This window comes from Rhinolophus sinicus, chromosome 4 (assembly GCF_057876585.1).
Source record: "Rhinolophus sinicus isolate RSI-liver-muscle chromosome 4, RSI-T2T, whole genome shotgun sequence".
NCBI lineage: Eukaryota > Metazoa > Chordata > Mammalia > Chiroptera > Rhinolophidae > Rhinolophus > Rhinolophus sinicus.
The window spans coordinates 14,779,308-14,800,870 of NC_142504.1; the positions used below are offsets into that span (position 1 = coordinate 14,779,308).

The 21,563-nt window shown below is 36.3% G+C and overlaps 1 protein-coding gene across 1 annotated transcript in view; it reads left to right on the forward strand.

Moving 5' to 3' along the window:
* The first annotated feature begins 3,533 nt into the window (after positions 1–3,533).
* SKAP2 (src kinase associated phosphoprotein 2) overlaps positions 3,534–21,563 on the forward strand; it is a 164,335-nt gene continuing 146,305 nt past the window's right edge. The window contains exons 1-3 of the mRNA XM_019726141.3: positions 3,534–3,813; positions 13,465–13,570; positions 14,178–14,203. Of these exons, the coding sequence (XP_019581700.1) occupies positions 3,747–3,813; positions 13,465–13,570; positions 14,178–14,203 (199 nt within the window). The 5' untranslated portion in view covers positions 3,534–3,746. The remainder of the gene's footprint in view (positions 3,814–13,464; positions 13,571–14,177; positions 14,204–21,563) is intronic.

Consider the following 21,563-nt stretch of genomic DNA (forward strand, 5'->3'; position numbering starts at 1 on the left):
CTCATGGATTCCTGACCATCAGAAATTGCATGAGATACAAAGTGTTTGTTTTAAGCTGAGTTTTGTTATGCAGCAAACCATAACTAATACAATGCCTAAGACCTTCTTCCACATGCCTATGAAAGCCAAACAAAAGGAAGATAGAGAGAGGCAGAGAAAAATACATCGTGTTTTAGCTCACTGTTTTTCTTCAGTGCTCATTTATATATTTTTAAACCCAGGCCTGTGGGCAAATACTTATTTAGCTAAGCTAAATTTGAAAGATGTAAGGAAGGGGGTTAGCTTTAGTTACACGGAGGTATATAGTCATGTGCTGTATAACAACATTTTCGTCAATGATGGACTGCATATAGCCTAGGTGTGTAGTGGTCTATACCATTTAGGTTTGTGTAAGTACACTTTGTGATGTTTGCACAATGACTATAGTCTACCGTATATATATATCGCCTACCAACCCATTTCTCAGACTGTATCCCTGCTATTAGGTGGCACATGACTGTATATATACCGTCTTTGAACTGGAGGATTTACTCTTTTTATTTTCTTTTTTTTTTTAGGATTTATGTTTGAGAAGACAGATCATGAGCTTTTTCCAGAGCCTAGTCTTCTTTTTTTTTTTTTTTTTTGCAGAAGGGTAGAGCAGCTGCTACCTCTCTTGGGTTGAGATTTAAACTCTCATTTATTATTCATTTTTACCTAATATGACTGGTTTAAAGAATGTAAAGTATGATTTGATTTCCTTCCTAGATTTTGTTATGGAAACAAGAGAAATAAGAATATATTTCTTCTAGCCTCTGTTTATTTGTCTTTCTGTCTTATAATCAATTTCAGTAACTTTAACAATAAACAGTAAAAATGATAGAGTATACAAAGCACTACTGAAGTGAATCCATCATAAACCTGTGTCTGAGAATGGTTTCCTAAATAGGGGAAATGTGTTTCATACAAGAAGTCCATTTTCTGTTATTGCCTTTTTTATTTGGACTACTAGATGCTATATATTTTAAGGCAATCTTAATAGTTTCCTGTCTCTCAGTAACAAGAATGACTTGTCATAATGAGCAGTGTAGACACTGTCCATTTGATCCACTCCAGAAAGCTGTCTATTTGATACAAGAGTAAATCACCTCAATTCCTTTGTGGAATGAGTGGAGTATAAATAAATAAATGAGCCACAAGAATAAAAAAAAACCTCGTCAGTTCCATCAAAAGGAAACAAAGGATACCGTGTTTCCCTGAAAATAAGACCTAACTGGAAAATAAGCCCTAGCATGATTTTTCAGGATGACATTGCCTGAACATAAGCCCTAATATGTCTTTTGGAGCAAACCTTAACATAAGACCCGGTCTTATTTTCGAGGAAACACAGTAGGAACATTTGGAGGCCTAGTTTTATTTTTATTTATTTATTTTTTTACTTTATTGGGGAACAGTGTGCACTTCCAGGACTTTATTCCAAGTCAAGTTGTTGTCCTCTCTATTTGAGTTGTGGAGGGTGCCGTTCAGCTTCAAGTTGTTGTTCTTTCAGTCTTAGTTCTTTCAGCCTCAGTCAGCTCCAGGTCCAGTTGCCGTTGCCATTGCTAGTTGCAGGGGGTGCAGCCCACCATCCCTTGCGGGACTCAGGAGTTGAACTGGCAACCTTGTGGTTGAGAGCCCACTGGCCCATGTGGGAATCCAACCAGCAGCCTTCGGAGTTAGGAGCACGGAGCTCCAACCGCCTGAGCCACCGGGCCGGTCTGCCTAGTTTTATTTTAAAAAATGCAACAAGACAAAGAATTATATGTGATAACAGTAAAGGGAGGAAGAATCCGCACTAATGTAAAATGCTCATGAAATAGTTTCTTCCTTCTTTAGGAAGGAAGATAATTGTATAATTTAAGAATAATAATTCTCACAATTCTTTGAAGATGGAAGACCTATGTTGTAAAATGACTCTATTCACTTTTATGTCCATGGAGAATAATTCTAATTTTTGGTATTCTTTCTATAATTCATCACATTTCTAAATCTGAGTGGGGATTTCAGATTCCATTTTAGGAAATGGGTTTGTTTTGGTAGGTGTCTTTTTTGTTGTTATTTTGCATGTTTTACTTCAATTGTAAATTTTTTGTTTTGGGAAGAATCCAAAATGTCCCCATTTTCCCTTTTACAATTAATGTGGTGTACCTCTTAGAGAATTATACAAAAATAGCATTGCATTTGACTACTTAATTTTTTTCCTATTTCTAAAGTGTTTTGTATGAAATATTAATAGAACCATTTTTCTATGTCAGGTGTAGGGTTCCAGGTGGAGATGTAAGTTATGGCAAATTTTGTGCCCTATTGGAGCTAGAAAGTAGTAAAATAATTCTCAAAATCAAATCTCAGGATGTCTAGCATCAGAACCACCTACAAGGCTTGTTTACGATAAAATAATCAGGTCCCACCTAAACTAACTCAATCTCTGGCAGTAGGACTTGAGAACCTGCATTGCAATAGGCTCTCGCTGTGGTTTTAATGCCAACTAAAGTTAAAGGGCTATTGATCTAGTGAGGGTTGGAGGGTAGAGGAATAAACAATTTACATTGCGATTTGGAGCCACAATACAATCTTCAAAACACAGGATCTGGGAAAGAGTTTTGCCATGGCAGTTCCTATTGGAAGAAATATAAATATATATATATATATTTACACACACACACACACACACACACACACACACACACACACGGCACCAGAACGTGTCTTTTTTGGGTTTTAGAGAAAACCTGTAAAACCTGTAGACTATAAAGATAGAAGACACTCAATAACTGTTTGTTGACTAAACGATCAGGTTGGAGCGAACAGATTTTGTAAGTCCATTCTACTAATTACCATCAATTGGTTGCTTATAGAAGGACAGTGGTATCCATGTTTATTTAGCTTTCTCTGTATTTTTTAACTCAAAAGGACAGTGACTAGAAGTTTCCACTCTTAGTTTGTCGGGGAAAATCAGTCCTTCCCCCCGCCCCCCCAAGAATCGGAATTCGGTGCAACAGTAACGTAAGCCAATGGGATCGCGCTCCGGAGCAGCTCGCCCGGCCTCTCAGGGAGGATTGGCGGAAGGTGGGCTTCGTCACCTTCATTCAATCGGACAAAGAAGGCCACAATAGTATAGGGTGGACGAAAATGCCTGTGGGATACCAGGCGAGGTGTGAGACCTCGGCGACGCTGACCGTTGGCCAGAAGGTCTCTTAATCGGGAAACGTGAAGGCACTGCGGGGACCTTATTTTCCGACATCCTGGAGAAACGGCCAGCACGTTTGGGGGTACCAGTAAGCAAAATGGCAGCGGGGCGCTTCAGGCGCCGGGTCAGGTGACGCGGCCCAGCCGGCTCCCTTCCCACCGGCGGGCCCGCTTCCCACCAGCCGCTCCTCCTCCCGCTCCCTGACGTAGCGGTGGGCGTCGCCTGTCCAGAGGCTTTTTTCGGAGCTTCGGAAAAACGAGGGAGACACATGCGCAGTTGGGTTCCTCAGGACTTCGGGCCTTCGCCCCGCCCATCGCCCCGCCCCGACCTGCCGGGCGGGGCTGGGCCAAGAGTCCAGCAGCTGCAGGCTGGGGATTCAGTGACTTCCTTGTTGTGAGCCCCGGCCCGGCAGTGTCCGGAATCGTAGCCCCGCAGTGCTTACTCGGACCGCTAGCCAGAGTCTAGGTCGCAGCCGCAACCCCAGCCCGTCGTTTACCCTTGCAGCACAGGTCCTTTCCCCGCACGCCCCGCGCTCCCTAATATGCCCAACCCTAGCAGTGCCTCCTCTCCCTATACCCTCCCTGAGGAAATTAAGAACCTGTTGGCAGGTAAAGAGCGGGAAGGGGGCGGGAAACGCGGCGGGGGCGGGGGCGAGCTGATGGGGACTGAAGCCTTCAGAGTCTCTACCCTCCCTCCCCGCGCTCCCCATGTCTCCTGGCCAGTGGGAGTGGGAGTGGGAGTGGGAGTGGGGAGAGGGGTCTGGCCGTGTGTGTTCAATTTTGGTGCTAGGATGGTGGGGAAGCCTATTCTGTATGCATTGTAAAGACACCGCGCGCGCGCGCGCGTGTGTGTGTGTGTGTGTGTGAGAGAGAGAGAGAGAGAGAGAGAGAGAGAGAGAGAGAGAGAGAGAGAGAGAGAGAGAGAGAGAGAGAGAACATGAATGAGAAGTGAGAAGTGTGAGAACTGGGAAGGGATCAGTAATCAAAGAAGTAGTTCTTTGCTGGCCTGGCCAGTGGAGGAGAAGGGGGTATAGATGCAGAGAGAGGTCTGAGCTACAGGTGTTAGGGGTTATGGAATGGGAGGCTTGATCATTTCTAAAACTCCCATTTTTCTTGAACATTCAGTCCACCTATATTTAAGACTTTCAAAGAGGGCCTGATTCTTAAATGGCCACTTGTCTTCAGCCTGAGTAACATATTAAAAAGGAAGGATGTGTTAAAGTCCAACTTCCTGTCACACGATGACAGTACTTCATGTTTGCACTCTTATCTTCCCCTTTTCAGCTTTAAATTACCATTTATAGGAACTTACTGTACTTTAGGAGTTCAAGATGCGGTTGGTCAATGCTATGAACTAGATGTGGAGATGTGTATTTTCACTAAGGGCCACTGGAAAATTTATATTTCTGCACAAAGTAGAAAATACATTAGGGTAGCACAAATCTTACCTATGCTGATGCTCTGGAATTCTTACCATTATTCATTTTATCATACATACATCAGAATTCTGGAAACTGAATTTTGATAGCTTTACTTTAGTTGTCTCTTAAAGCATTTCTCTTTCAATATTGGTCATGAATACCTGGATTTAAAAGGTTCCTCTTAGATGCCTATGTTGCTTATTTTAACTTTTGAAAATCAATTTCTAAAGTGAGACATTTTAAATAGTATGTTACTGTTATAGCGTGAGGCCAAATCTAACATGCTGTTATACTGTTTTGGCAGTTAGCATCATGAATACGATAGAGAAAATAAAATCGATAGTGTATGGATGCAGACTTATGTTTGTGTGAACATGATTACAGTGTAATGAATGCATTTGTGGTTGGGTTCGTATTTTACTCTAAGAAATGCTTGTTGTCATTAGTGGATACCACTGAGGGAAATACTGAAAGAACTGTAAAGACTGATTTAAGGCAGCTTTTATTCCATTATATGAGAGTTCACATGAGTACTATTTTGTTTTACTACAGTTAACATTTTTGTTGTTGTGATACTGAAATTGCTGTTTTAGAGTGTTATTTTAGTAACCAGATCAGAGTGGGGTTTACCATTACCCAATATTCGAAGTCTAGGTCTGAATTTTTTCCCTTTATTTTAGGTATGAATTTGTGAACTTAATAAATAAAGCACAGACCTCTGGGTGCATGCTATTAAAGCTTGACAGCTGCCACAGTAGACAGTTTGCTATTTGGATCCATAATGACACATTTGCAGATAATATGATATGTAGGTTATGAGACCCTTTATTCTCTGATCCCCATACAAATGTTTCATGTGGCCCTTGTTTGAGTAATTTAACTGAAAGCTCAGAATTACATAATATTTAAATTATCTGCCAATACTAACTTCCTATATACTTTAGCCATCTCTTTCTCTTTAGTCAGATAATGTACTTGCATAATGTCTGAAATCAGCATCTTAAAAGTTATCTTATTGACATTTCCAGTATTTTTTTATTAGAGCAAATAATATTAAAACATGAAGTATTAAAAAGAAATGTTAAAATATTAAAGTTTTTGAGATGATAAATTTGGCTTCTACTTTATTTTCAGAGGATATTTTCAAGGGTATGAGAAAAAAATATTTTAAAGAAATGAAACAAGTGAATCTGTGTTTTTCATTTTTCTTTTTTAACTTCTTTAAAGGTGGTTGTTAACATTTTATGTTTGACTGTAATTAAAATCTTTTTTTGAGGTAAGGAAGGTTTCAGTAATAAAATGCTTTCAGCAGTATTTTCAAGTTTTTCATCCAAAAAAATTCTGTTAGGATTGTGCATGGTGATTTGCATAATTCTAATATGTTGGGTAAATAGTACATGGTTAGATGTAAAATTACTAAAACTATAGAGGAAGAGTTGGTATTGATTTGAATGTTAGAGATATTGCTGGCTTACCTAGTTCTTTCTTTGAAACTAAGAATTTGAGATATTGGTAGTGGTGGTTATGGCCAACAGTTGAGTTGAGTGCTCTTAGAATGCATGGCACTGTGATAGAATTTCAAGGTAGAGAAGATAAGGAACTAAACTTTTCTGATGTTTAAAATCCCTTGCCTTCAGAAAAAAGAATATAAAGTCCAAAGAAAACGCCTTTCAAAATAATATTGCTTGGACTTTTTCCTTTGTATTCCATGTGCCAATTATTCAATTCATTATATGTTGTGTGTTAAATGTTTGACATTTCAACTGCTTGATAGAAATAGGTACTCAAATGTATTGTTATCAATTTATTTTTTCTTATTATTTTTCTTTATGATTATAACAGTTTTAGACTTTCCTTTCAATGTTTGTTTTTCCCTCCTTCTCATTCCTTCCTCCTTTTAAAAAAAAAACATTCTACAGAAATGCAAAAACCCAGAAAGGCTATCATTCTCAATTTACATTTAATGATACTCTTGAAAAAGTGGCTGTGTAGTTTGATTGTTAGTTGTTTATATTTCTGTGGAATCAGTATATTAAATCTTCAAAGCCTATGCTTTTTGTAAAAGTGTTGAATTATTCTTTTGTTTCATGAGTTTTTGTTGTGCAAAGCAAATTTTGAATATTATGCCATATGTGCTACAGGAAATCTTTAATTTTGAAAAAGAATAACAATGGAAGAACAGATTTAGGCTGGATAGTTAGAATTAAAGGATAATCCAAAATCTTGTTCATTTAATCTTTTCCCACATCCAAATATTTTGACTAGGACTAACAGCAAGAATAATCTTGATTTATGTGAGTTTTTCCTCCAGGCAGTCAAGAAAGTGAGAGGAACTGGAACAACTGGCCCCCCCCAACCCCCTTCATTTGTTTAATCACCACCCTTTGACTGCTGGAGTGTTAGTGGTTTGCAATCAGATATTCTCATTCATTTATTTTTGGACAACACATTTAAAAAGGAGAGCTGTAAGAGGATGTTAGTTTCTTTCTATTAAACTAGAAAATGAAACCAATGTTAAAAAAAGAAAATAGGGGATTATCAGTACTATGAAAAATCAAACCAAACCAAACAAAGTGGCTGTATGATTTCTGCAAAGTGACCCTGAGATTTTGTTCATCCATCCAGCAGCCTTGAGTTGAAATATTGCATTTTCCCCTATTGGGAATTTCCAGAACATTTTTTTTTTTAAACCTTCATGCATTATAATCAGTAACCGCTTTAGGGGTACTAGGTAAAGAATACAATTCAGTTGAAACAAGCAGAGTTTTATTTCAATGCCGAGAAGAGTGTGGTTTGATTTCCACCTTTCCAAAGTTCCATTTATAATTTGGTCAACACTTGGGCTTTATTTTTCCTACCCTGTTTCCCCGAAAATAAGACCTAGTTGGACAATCAGCTCTAATGCGTCTTTTGGAGCAAATATTAATATAAGACCTAGTATTATATCCAGTATTATATTACATTATATTATACCCAGTATTATATTGTATCATATTATATTATACCAGGTATTATATTATATTATATTATATTATATTATATTATATTATATTATATTATATTATAAAGACCCGGTCTTATAGTAAAATAAGACCGGGTCTTTTATTAATTTTTGCTCCAAACAACACATTAGAGCCGATTGACCGGCTAGGTCTTATTTTCAGGGCAACACGGTATGAGTATTATTTATGGTATATCTAGTATCCCATAACTTTCTTCTGGGGCATTAGCTGAGTATGTAAAGGGAAGAGTGCCACCTACTGAGTCACCAATAGTCACCTACTTCTTTAGCACCTGGATTTTCCTATAGAGCAAGAACAAGCCTGTCCCGTTTTGGCAGGAATAACTAATGAGCATAAAGTTGATATGAGAACATTTTATCTCAAGGTGGAATCAGTCTAATATACCTCTAAGATTTTCTCTGCTAGAAATAAGAAAATGTGGTAGTAAATCAAGGGACCAGAAATTTACAGTTCCTTGTATGGTTCATGTAACATAGATGAATTAAGATGTGATGTTAGGAAAATTGTTTGCCTATCTTAAGCGTATGATATTCTGCTTTTTCTTCGGAGGGCATCTTTGGTTGGCTTGTTTTCCACATGGGTTTCCATTGAAAGTATTTTCATTTCAGATTACTAAATAAGACATTTGATAGTACACACAGGTATTATAGTGACTCAATCCAAATTATCACTGGTTTTCTTTTTTAAAAAAGGAATCTAAATATACTACAAATGAGAAGTATATAAAAAAAAACTTCCAAATGGGTTTATCTCTACGTTACCAGCATTAAAACACTATTAGAAAGAAGATAGAAACAACTGAATAAGAAAAGCCTCTGGTGATTTGAAACAGTTCAGTTGTCTCTCATAAATTTAAGATTAAGTGTCATATATGGGTGATAAAAGTGGCATAGGCTAGTTTTTATATACTCATTATTCACTTAGTTTGTCTTTTTCAATTAAAGCCAAGTCTATTTTTTTCATTCCACTGAGTTTACATTTCTTTTTCAATCACATACTGAACACATTATAATAGGTGCTGCCTAAGAGTGAATATGGCGTAAATCTCAGACTAATGTGTTATTCACTGTGGCTTCTTTGAAAATGCGTAGTAAAAAGATTTTGATTATCATAAGGTACTGTTTATCATGAGCCATCTTTTAGAGGTGAAAGATGTTCATCCCTATCTTTCAACAGCCCAGTTTTCTATCAAAATAAATCATTTAGCCTGCAAAACCAATTTTGGTAATTTTGTCAGATGACTGGATTGTAAGACTCAGGTGTGTTTTCTGAGAACTCCTGGTGGTTATTCACATTTCTTCTTCCCTATTTGAAAAGTCCACAGTTCCACTATAACCTGTAAAACTGCTAAGTAATCAAGAGAAAGACATTGATTAGAGCAATCAATAACTTTTCAATTAGCCATTTTCCAACTTTGGGCACTTGGCTTCATTGATCTACCTGTGCCCGGTTTAATTGATTTTGTAAAAATGTATTCACCAGTAGGTGTTTGGTCAGACCACACCCCCCTGTACCAGAGAAGAAAAGCATGGCGTCTTGTTCTGGTGCCAGTTTAAGTTTGGCTGGGATCCTTACCACATTAAGTTTGGTGATAGCACTTCAGTGCACACAAACTGAAACCTGGCCCAATTCATAAAGTAGAGAAAGATATGGAATTAAGTAGTAAAGCCATGTGGGGTGTGGTGTGATTAGTTTTACACTTGTTTTATTGATCTGGGGCTGAGCAAATAGTAGTGGATTCAGTTTAATTCTTGCCTCCCTCTCCTATACAATTCAGGCCATCACAGAGGGGTGTGTGTGTGTGTGTGTGTGTGTGTGTGTGTGTGTGTGTCTGAATGCATGTCCCCTCAGGAAGATACCGCGTAATTGGGAACAGGCTGAAGACACCAGGTGTTACCTTGGTGACTTGTTTACAACCTGCAGCCTGGCAGTTATATTCCAGGCTGTTTGCTGTTGGAGGATGGGAAAGGCATGTAGTCAAACATGGTTTCTTTGAGTGGGAACCTGTGCTATGTACTCAGTTTCGAGAAGCCAACAGTTAATTTTATTGTTTGCAAGAATTTAAAAACTGTTCTAACATTGTGTGGTTTCACATTTTCACTCTATGTGGAAGTTGATGGAAAACAGTGTGTGTGTGTGTGTGTGTGTGTGTGTGTGTGTGTGTGTGTGTGTGTTTGATACCTGTCCTAGCCACTTGAGGACTCTAGGGGAAGCCCTGGTGGCAGTTTTTCTAGGGGGTCCATATGTACATAAAAAGAGAAAAAAAGGACAATTTGGAGTACTAGTCGGTGATTTGGTGTACGCTGAGTGTTTGCCTCTTAGGGGTTGAGATGGCTATTGAGAGCTTTCTAACTTAAACTGCTTGAGGATTGCTGAGCCAAGATATGATATCTTTCAATTCTGTTCTCAGACAACATTTATCTGCAGAGCAGTTGTAAATCTGCTCTCTTCAGAGGCCCTTTCCCCCAGATCTTTACAGTTGTACCGGGAGGTAAGGTTTGCTTCTGACAGCGTTGAGGGGTAACAGGAGCAAACCCCACCGCCATATGGGATAACTTTCTCCTCCGTGATGACTGGGGCAGAGGCTGATGGAGACGGGACTAATTCTGGGGCTGCCGGAGAGCCGACCTGGTTCTAGGTGGCTGCGGGCGGGGCGGCGGTGGGGTTTAGACCCGTGCGTTGGGGGCAGCCACGAAGTGCCCTTTCTCCTCGCGTGCACGGTGGGTTCCACGTTTCTCCTCTCCTGTGGCGAGTGCGTGTCTGAGGAAGAGGAATTCTAACTCACTAGTCCAAGAGGCGAGGGAGGAGGCAGGCTGACCTTTTCTCGTAATCGAATTACTGCCTTTCCCCGAATTACAGGCAGTCTGGAGTCAGTGAAATCGACAAATTCACCGAGGGACACGACCCCTAAAGGAAGGTAGAAGAGGGCTACCGTGCTCGCTAGTTTACCGTTTGCAGGGCTATTCAGAGCACAATAAAAAGCTTCAAATCTCTTTTCCAACCAGCCAGAGGAGGGCTTGATTCGCCCAGGACTTTTTTATTGCTTGCTTTTGAAATATTACCCTGGCTCTGAGCTACAAAGCCGCAGATCCAAGTCCCATTTGTCTGGCGAAGGCGCTGCCCCAAACCTAGTGCCCCCGGCTCACAGCTCCGATGACGGGGACCCCGGGGTTTAACACTCCGAGTGTCGAGGGGCGGGGATGGCAGAGTCCGAGCATCTCCCAGGAAAGCCCCCACTAACTTCTCAGTACTCGCTCTCTGCTCTGGGACCCTGCTCCAGGCCCCCGGCACTTCCAGAGGGTCTCCTGTGCCTGGGAGAGGCTGGTTTCGTTGGATTCGAAATAAATGGGCACATTGTGGATTTTAAGGAAGAACCCAGATTTCAAAAACTTAGAAACCTAACCGAGTTCAGTGGGCACCAACAAACTAAGATTGCATCAATTCCATTATAAAGTTCTTAACATATTGTTAAAAAAAAAAAAAAAAAGGAAGAAAATAGCAAAGCAGTTCCTATGCATTCCATGTCTCTTTTGAGAAATATTTTTAAAAAATCAATGTTTATTAAATCTTTTTCATTGCCCTAGACTCTTTTTCTGGGATAAGTTTAGGAATTAATACGTTAAGACTACTCTAAAAATACAGATCTTTTCTCTTGCCCAACCTCGGAATCTCCTCCCCCTGGAAAAACAAACAAATAACAACATAGATTTTTCCCTGAAGTTTCACTCTCAGCAAGTATTTCCTCGGGGATAGCAGGGATCCTTATTTTAATAATATTTTTTGGGGGAGTGTTAGGAAACACTAGATAGAGCGCTGCAGCTTTTTATGTTTTCTGTTTTTATAGAAATGAAATGACCTTTTAAAGAAATAACTCTTGGGCTATAATTCCTGCTGTTATTGCTTCCGGAGATAGAAAATAGATCCCGTTTATTTAAACTTGGGTTGTAAAATGTAAAATAGGCGATTAAATGCTCGTGGACGAGGGAATTAAAGACAAACATTGAGTGAAAGTAACATTAAGCAGACTCTTCACTAATCATCGGGCCAGGGATTCTCCCAAGTACTGAGTCCCGTTGGAGAAATAATCCGCAGTAGAGATGCCATTCTCTCTCGTCCCACTTTCTTAGTAGACTTATTGTGACCATCTTAGGGAAGCCAACGATCTTTTCCAGTTCAGCTAATATCTGGATATCCAAAGAGTGTCTGCTCCTTTGGGTACAAAAATTTTGAGTTTAAAGGAGAGCGCTTTTCTTTTTGATGTTTCATTAGTTTGAACTCACTTTAGAAATCTGAGTCTAATGTGCGGTGGTATTGGATTATGTCTCTATGCCCCCCTCTTCGAAAAATATGGACAGCTTAAGGAAAGAGAACCTGGGACACTTTGCTTTCATTGCCTTTTGATACTTTTAACATTAGTCATTAATGGACCTGAAAACAGAAAGCTGTTTAAAAAATATATCAATATTAAATTTTAATTCTTTCACTTGTCAGATTGATTTAGTGAAAAATGATCTTGACACATTTACTGTGAATGCGTAGAGTAACAGTTTAATCAACTTTGTGCATTGGATCAAGGTATTTTTCATTTTAATCAAGAATTTAAAATCGATTACATTCTATCTCAAATACTAGGTTTTAAATTGTTAATTATAAGTACAGTTGAAAGACTATTGTACTGCTTTGAATTAATACATGTAATATTATTGTATGTTTTGTTACCATCTTTTTATCAATGTGAGTTAGAAGACAAAGTAGTTAAGTAAAAAGAAAGTAAAACATACAGACATCTATTCAATATGAAATATGGATGGTTTACACTCATATGTATTTAAATTTTTTAAATGGTATTCTCAGTATTAGGGAACTCAAAGTGAGATTGGAAATTCTGAATATAAAATTAATTTAGAGTTGTACAATGTTTCAGAAAAAATAAGAATGAGAGCTATTATAAAATCATACCAGTAAGGATTTGTAGGAATTTTATACCAGAGAGAAGTAAAAGACAGAAAAATTTAGAAGTTTACTAAAATTTAAAAAACGGACGCTACGTTATATGGAAATGAGGCCATAGAAATCTGATCTTTAGGTTACTCTAGTTTTAAATAGTGGATGAATCTATTTTTGCCACTTCTTCCTTTATTTAAAGAAATATTTCAAGGTGGTAATACCAAGGCAGGAAGCTAGAGCATACAAAACCACACAACTGATTTATCTTTTTTATTTGACGGTGGCTGGCCAGAGTGGGTGGGGCAGGTAGGAAGGAGGAGGGTTTGGTTTGGGAATCTGGCTAGAAAAAGGGACTCTTTTTTTCTTTTAAAGCGTTAAACATCGTGTACATCTAAAAATGAATTACACTGGGAAAAACAGGCCCTTTCCAGAGACATTAACTTATATTGACATAATATTGTGAATGACCTGTTCATGCAGGACCTTAGAAAATATTGTAAAATGATAGTAACACATACATAAATGCTCTGTGCTTGCTTTTATATGAGAGAATTTGTTTTATGGGGCACCGTAGTTGATTAAAACTTGTGTGCTTCTTCCTGGTGTAATGATGCCAAACATCCAAATAGCATTTGCTGTGCTAAGCATAAGCAGAGCATACAAATTTTATTAGCTAAGTGGTGAACAGATTTGTCCAACTTAGTATTTGAAACATACTTCAACTGTTATGCTTTGGATTGATAAATAACTGTAACAAATTGTACCGATATTAATACTTATGGGTAGAAATAATCATTGTCCTATTTGTCTCCACAAAAAATGATTCTTTCTTATAATTTGTATCCTGTTTCTTATATTTCATGGTTTAGATGTGGAAACATTTGTAGCAGACATACTGAAAGGGGAGAATTTATCCAAGAAAGCAAAGGAAAAGAGAGAATCTCTTATTAAGAAGATAAAAGATGTGAAATCGATGTAAGTCCCTTACTTGCCTTTTATTACTAATTTCTTACTTAGAAGCAACTTTCTAATTAACATTTCAATAAAGAATTGATTGTCACGGAATTAAATTTTTAATTGTTGTAATTTAATTGCTGTTAAATATTTTTAAAGGACAAAATATATTTCCGCTATAATAATTTCTAAAAACTGATGTGTTTATCATAATATCCTTTTTTGTGAAGCTTCTTGAATATATATTTTTCTAAGCATTCTAGCAAAATTCAACTGTTTATTTTGATTAGTTGAGGATATATTTGGTTTAAATGATAAGATATAGTTAGGTTGAGAATTTTAATGTAAATATGGAAAATAATAATCTCCAGATACTGAAATGAATAAATATAAGTCATAGGTATTAAAGATAAATCCTGATTTTACTACTATAACTTAGGTCTTTAAAAATACTTTTATTATAAATCCGTAAACTTTTTGGAATTGTCATTTCAGAATAGGAAGTAGTTTTTTCCTAAATGTATGTTTATAATATAGATTTTTAAATAGATTTGAATTACTGCCACTGATTGGACCTTATTTTGATTTGTTACCCTCATTTTAAAATATAATGTGTTTTTTTTTGCAGCTATCTTCAGGAATTTCAAGACAAAGGTAAATTTTCAAGTTTGTCAAACTTGAATTTTTTTTCCTTGTAGTGATTTTTCAGTAGGATAATCTAACACGTACTGAAATGTGATCATTGGAATAGAAATTTAAATATCCGACTTGTATACTTAGACTTTCAAGATGAGAGTGCTAGCTCCCCCTGCTGAGAAAAAAATTAAAAAGCATATCCAGAATCTACTCTGCACTGTCTTCTGATGAAGCAATTTTCTGTATTTATCATTCTTAGGTTTTATGTTTCTTAGAGTACATTGTGGTAGAAATGTGTTAGGAAAGGCATTTACTTGTGGTTGCACATGGAATAATTTGGTGAAGCAGAGGTGAGCTACCAACCCAACGCCATTTAACACTGCAAAGGAGACTTTATGGTAGTGATGGGAGCAGGGGGCCTGTCGCTGGGTGCTCCTAGGTAATGTTTCTAAAGGATAATTGTTTTAAAAACAGGATCAATTTTTGTTCGAGAACATGAGTGAAATATTTTTCTTGTGCTGGTTTTTTATCACCCTTGTGATTCTTTTGATGCAGGTAAGTGTATACCATAGAAATTTTCAGTTTCGTTTTTTTTTGGAAATATGTGAGAGTGCTGATAACCTGATTGTCTTCCTTTAGATTCGAGAGGCAGCTGCTTAGTGTACTGAAAACCACATCAGGAAAGGCGTAGGAAGTTCCTACTATTTCATGTCTTCAGTTCTTAAGGGAAACTGGGTATGGCCCTTACTTCCATGATGCTAATTCATAGGTCGTGACCTGAATCCTGTGAATGCTGGTCTGAGGGTCACAACATGAGATCAGTTAACCTATGTGGAGCTAGGATCTAGATTTGGGGAAAACAGTATGGCGTCTTCTAACTGAGGCTAGCAGATACCACAGAGTAATTAATTTCTCTGCCAGCTGATAAGTGAGAGAGTAATGACAGTTTCAATAAACCAAGTACTTAGCCAGACAAGCCTAAAATCAAACAGTTCAAAGGAAACCACAGTTTCTTTTTACGTTAAATCATCAAGATCATTGTGATTGGAAGGAACGAGAAGATTTTTTTTCCATATTAATCTTTTTAACACTGTTAAGTAAAGAGCAGAGCAGGAAACTCCTCTCCACGAATATCCACTTCTTTATAGCCTATGATGAACTCTTAACTATGGGATTAATCGTGTTGCATTTTGCTCAGTTGAATATAGAACTAATAAATTTATACATTTTAATTATGGTAACTTTTGTACAGTGCACTGTTTGTATTAGATTCTGCCTCTCTTCTTAAAAGGTGTATTTTGTCCCAGTGATTATTTATCAAACTCTCATTGTGACTTAATTATTTTTATACATTGCACAGTTTTAAGCTAAGCAAGCACGATAATATGAAGTCATTGTATGATTGCATATGATTCAGTAATAGGGTAAGAACTTTCCCTTTGGTACGCTGGTTTAGGACTTGTTCAGGTGTGTGGATATTAAAATTACATTACTGAGATACATTCTTTGTCTCTAAAGAAAATGGAAATTTATATAGTATTTGATAGAAATTGAAAAATGAGCCTAGAATAAGAGTTCAAATAACACAGAACTCAGAGATTCCCCATAATCATTTTCCTCTGAATAAGTCATTTGTAGTTCAATACTGCTCTATTGAGTTAACTAATCACCATGGGTGCCTGCTCCAAAGTAAGCCTGTGGATAAATTAGATGTATACCTTGGAGAAATATGAGAAGCTGAGTAATTTTATGCCATTTTACTCTCAAAGTATATTCAGCTTTGTTCTAAAAGGACCATTCTTGTAGTTTGTTAGGAATAATAAAGGGAAGTTACTGCACATTTAATAGTTGCAAAGTAATTACTCAAGATTACATCTTTTTTTCAAAAATAGGAATTTATTAATGATCAGATTCTACATTGAGTAAATTCAGTGCATCTATGTATATTTTGATAGTACTGCTTTTCTTTTCTTTTCTTTTCTTTTTTTCATACATTTTCCCCTTGGGTTTTGGATTGTCTTCTTCCAAGGAGACCTGGGCAGATTCCTTTTGGCTGTTTTCCTTCTCTCTCTCTCTCTCTCTCTCTCTCTCTCTCTCTCTCTCTCTCTCTCTCTCTCTCAGGTCAATATGAGGTCACAATGAAGTAAACAGAGGCTGTTTTCCTCCTTTTTACCTTTGGACTCCTATTTGTTTCACATACTTTTTTTTTCTCCGAAGGATAGTTAAATACCATCTTAATATCATTATTGGGAGGAAAAATGAGCAGGTAGTGAGTTCTTAAAAAAAAAAGAATTAATTCAGATTTATTCATTTCTATTAAGCGAGTTATTAAGTTTCTCTAAGGTACACAGCTGTCTGTTATCCTTTTTTACTTCCCTCCCACATCTCCTCATCCTTTACGCTGTAGATACTAGCCCCCATTGTGAGACTGAACAACATAGAATTCACAGTCTGAAGTATTGCAGTTCTTAAAATTATTTGAATTGATACATTTGTTGAAACATTAAGCTGCATAGATCTTAGAAGATTTATTTTTTAATTTCTATTTTTTTTAGATGAGAGTAGTTTGTATTGGTAGAAACTTATTTTATTACAGTGGCTCCTAGATATTGAAGCTTGTCCATTAAGTTAATTTTCTACTTGCTATTTATATTCATTTCCATGGCAAGCTGTGGTCTTAATACTCCCCTTTTCATTTCTTTAATTTATTAAGGTCTTCATTTTACCTCTTCATATCCTCGAGTCTAGATTCTCCATTGAGGAGGTCTGACAAATTGTGACTTTAGAATAAATGATCAGTTGGCTTTCTAAAATCTTTAATTTTGGTTGTTCATAAGATTTGAATCTAAGCAACTAGAACTCATATTGCTTAGTCTAGTCCCTGTCATTCATTTGTAATATTGCCTATTTTATTTAGAATAGAGAGTTCCTTCTTATATCCGTCAAATATTGTACTTGACAGACTATCAAACCCTAGTTTCCTATTCTTAGTTACCATATAGCTTAGTATTATAATATAAAGTATTCCTGAACATAAGCTTTATGCACTAGTTGTGCTCATTTTAGAATAAATTTAGAATAGAATTATGATTATTTTGGAATTTGTTCTCTGTCACATAATAAAGTCATAGGTCTCTTAAATGTGACTTGCAAGAATTATTTTTGTAATGAAAATGTATTACTAATTGAATAAAAACTGTTATTGACTGAGTATAAAATAAAATTTTCTAATACACAGAGGGTGCCAAAAAAATGTATACACATTTTAAGAAAGGAAAACTGTATTAAAATTGTAATAATATATACTGATAACAAAAGAGGAATACAAGTCACATTTGACGTCTGCAATTACAAGAGGTGCTCAAAGTGGTTACCATCCGCGTCCAGACACTTCTGATTACGGTGAACTACTACTGCTTGAGCAACGCTGACCAAAGTATCCACTTATATACATTTTTTTGGCACCCCAGGTATATTAGGCAAATGATAAACAAGATTTGATTGTAGTTGTATCTTGCCCTTATATTAGTCTTGTTTTACTTCAGTGATGATTTAAGTATGATTATTTTCTTTATAGAATGATTAAGATAATGTGAAGATACCTATGCATGATACATAGCAGGTGTGATTCAACTTCATTTATCAAGAGAATTTAAGTAAATCTTGATTTATAATTTAGTGTTCAAATAGTTTTTGAGGACATTATAAGTTGTTAAAAGAAGGGCATACATATAAACACGAGACAAATATTTCAAGAGAATATTTTTCAAATTTGTAAAATATTAGTGTCTAAAGCTTTAAAAAAATGTGACTATATTGATTTCAATTCCCTTTAGATGCCATAGCTAAAAAGCTCTCATTTTCTCCTTTAAAATATTTTCCTCTAATTAAAAAAAATTAATAGATGTTTTTACTTAAGACCTCATTGATATTGTTAAATATGCATAGATTTACGTAGAAAGCAATTTTCTTTGACCTTATTTGTATTATTAAGTTTATTAATGGACTAAATTACTTTTTAAAATAGCAGGATTGTTAAGTAAGAAGGGACCCATTTTGGTTTATTCTGATGGAATCCTTAAGAACAGCAGCAAAGTCAGAAGTTTGGATGACATTTAATTTCCTTTCCTTTCCCCTTGCTAACATAGTATGTAATGTTGAAAATTAGCTCCCCTAGTGAAATCTGAGCAGATAACTTGCAGCTCCCCCCGCCTCCCATCTCTGGCTTTGTAAAAATGTGTTAAGCATGTTCAAAATGACAGGGCCTGTAGTATTAGAAGTATATTTCAGAGTGCTTGAGAAATGGTATCCTTATTTTACAACTCTGCCTCATATTTGCACCCAATAAATTAGCGCTCCTCTGGCAGAAGAGTTATGAAGAGACTCTTCTTATTTGTGGTGAATAAATCTTTGAAAGTTTTAGAATTAAACTACAGATTCCCTTAAGAAATGACATAAAGTACAGCATTGGGAATATAGTCAATAATATTGTAATAAGTATAATATGTATCGTGCCAGGTGGGTGCTAGACTAATTGGGGGGATCACTTCGTAAATTATATAAATGTCTAACCACTATGCTGTACACCTGAAACTAATATAAAGTAATATTGAATGTCAACTGTAATTGAAAAATAAAAAAAGGTGGGGGTAAGGAATGACAAGTTAAATGCTTGTCTATTTAGTTGTGTATTATTACTTGAGAAATTAGTTTGGACAAATGAACTGAGTGGAAAATTAGAAATTAATTTGTTTTCACTCGAGTAGTTCCTCCCCCCCTGAAGTTTGTCTTTCATGTTCTGTAAGAGGGAATGATTATCATACAAATTTTAGGTATGTTACTTAGTTTAGTGTTTACCCGACTGTGTTTAAAATAGGGCTGTATTTGACAAAACAAGCAGTAAATTGGTTAAATCAACTTCAGTGGTGGTAGGGGTCATGACTGTTCAGCGGCTGTTGGGCTTCAACTCTAGGCATTTAGGAAAAGCTTAATTGATAAGGAGCCATATGAAACAGGAGGGATCTTAGTGACTTGACCCAACTACTATAAATAAAAAAAATGTTTTGCAGAGAACTATGCTGCTGTGGTACGATGAAGCCTGGGTTTTGCTGTGATATTTCAGTTGCCACTGCAAATGGGAAGGGAAGTCTTGGACCATTGTGTTTTAGACTGTTAACTTTGTATCGTTAATTAAACTTTTGAAAGTTGTGGGATAAATCAAATGCTTTTCTAGGGAAACAAGAAACAGTATTAATGAGCAACAACCCCATAATTATCCTTGTGAGTACATAACAGGGACACATTCATGTCTTTTCTCTGCGCAATAACTTTTACAAAGAAGTATTTTTAAACTGATCATTAATTTTATGACCACAGAAATGAGATGCAAAATTTATGCTGTTGTCATTGGCACAGGCTCAAGGCACCACTGACATTATGTGTGATTGTAATCGAATGGCTGCCAACTAATGATTCTGGAGACATTTCATTTGAGCATGCTTTTCTTCTAGATGTCTGATTAGGCTGTAATGCTTTCAATTATGTCTGTAAATTGTATTGGATACGTTTACCTGATGCCCATCGTTGCTTTGGAGTTCAGCTTTCTATTACATAAACACAAGTTGAACATTTTCCTTTTAATTTATAGAACTCTTTGCAGGTATAGCTGCAAATACTCAGCCCCTGGGGAGAAAAAAAATGCCTTGCCCTACTCGACAGCGACCCCTGTGTTCAATTAAAGTTCCTTATAATGCAGCAGCTCTTTAATGAGTTGAAAAAACTCATTAGGATGGGGAAAAGGGATGGTCATCACTGGAACAACAGTAAAAGGAAGAAGGCTGTTTTGAAAAATGACCTTTCAACTTAATGTGGGCGAAAAAGGAAATAACTCTGTACCTATACTGCAGAGATTCTTATTCTTTACTTTCGGAGTTAATTCAAAGAAAGCTTAAAAACAAAAAGGAAGAAATGAGTTTAGTAGCAGTACTTCATTTTTTTTTGTCTTAGATAAATATAAATACCACACATTGTTTTATAAAACAGCATTTCAAATGAGCTGCAGGTCTTAGAATGGGTAAGTTGACAATTTCACGTTAATGTATATAATTCAAACTTTTTTTTTTTTTTTAACAAAAACGAAAACCACAGAGATTTTTAACATGTGGGTGACCAATTTGTGTAGAATATTTGTAACTGAAATATTACTGAATTTATAGCTTTAATAATGTTCTTTTTGTGCGTGTGTGCATGAATATAGATTGGTGTGTACATGTGTATATCTACATGGACGTACATGTAAAATATATAGTGGACATTATCAAAGGAAAACAAACTAATTCTGATTTTCAAAACTTTTTAAGTTTTAATTTTTTTCTGCTTATTTCCACATAGAGTTTAATAGATTTAAGCCTGAACATTTGAATATTTTTCAAAACCTTTTCCATATAACCATTGGTTTTATTGTTGTAGTTTTATATTCATAATAGTGTAATATACTAAGTGCTAAGTTCTGGTGATGTATTTGAAATATCCTAATACCTTTATTTTCACAGCAAGATTTATGGTTATAATATGAAATATCCTTAGAAAATTCACATCATGAAAATTCTTATTTATTAAGAATATAAGGATACTCTTGCAACTAAGAGCACTTGAGAATTTTGTGATCTTTCCAACGCATATTCCATGAGCTATCATTCCATGTTCAAACATATTTTTACTAGCGCTTTATGAGGCTCTCTCTTACCTCATGTTTTTTCGAAATCAGAGCACTGTTCTTTCCATAAGAGAAATATTGTAAGGGATCACTGAATGTTCTGAAAAATACTTTGAACATCTCATAAGAAAGAGAAACTAAGATATGAAGAATGAGTAGTATATGTATGTGTTCCTTGGGATTTTAATTGGGGAAGAAACGTCACCATATATGGTGCACCCAGTGGTGAAATCACTGAGAACAGGAAGATCGTCATCTCTCTATTCTGCTCTTACTGTCTTGATGGGAGATATTCCTATCTTTATTTTCAGGATAAGAATGACAAATGCTGATGAAATATCACACAATTGTAAGAAAATAGAGATGAATGTTGATTTTTTTTATTACTTTGACAGTGTTGTCTTGAAAGAGGCTATTTCCCCTACCAAATATATGGTGAAAAATAGGGTGCTACCCATCAAATGGATGTCAGAGGATACAGATATACTTTTGGAGAGATGAGTAGCTTTAATCTGGACCTGCTCAGCAGCTATGGTCTCAAAGTAATACTGTAGGTACTCTAGCGTTCCTATGGAGATTTTCACCACACTTTTCGGGTAATCCCTACGGTGGTTGGTTTTCTCTTGAATTGTTAACAGCTAGATAACAGGTAACTAGAATTAA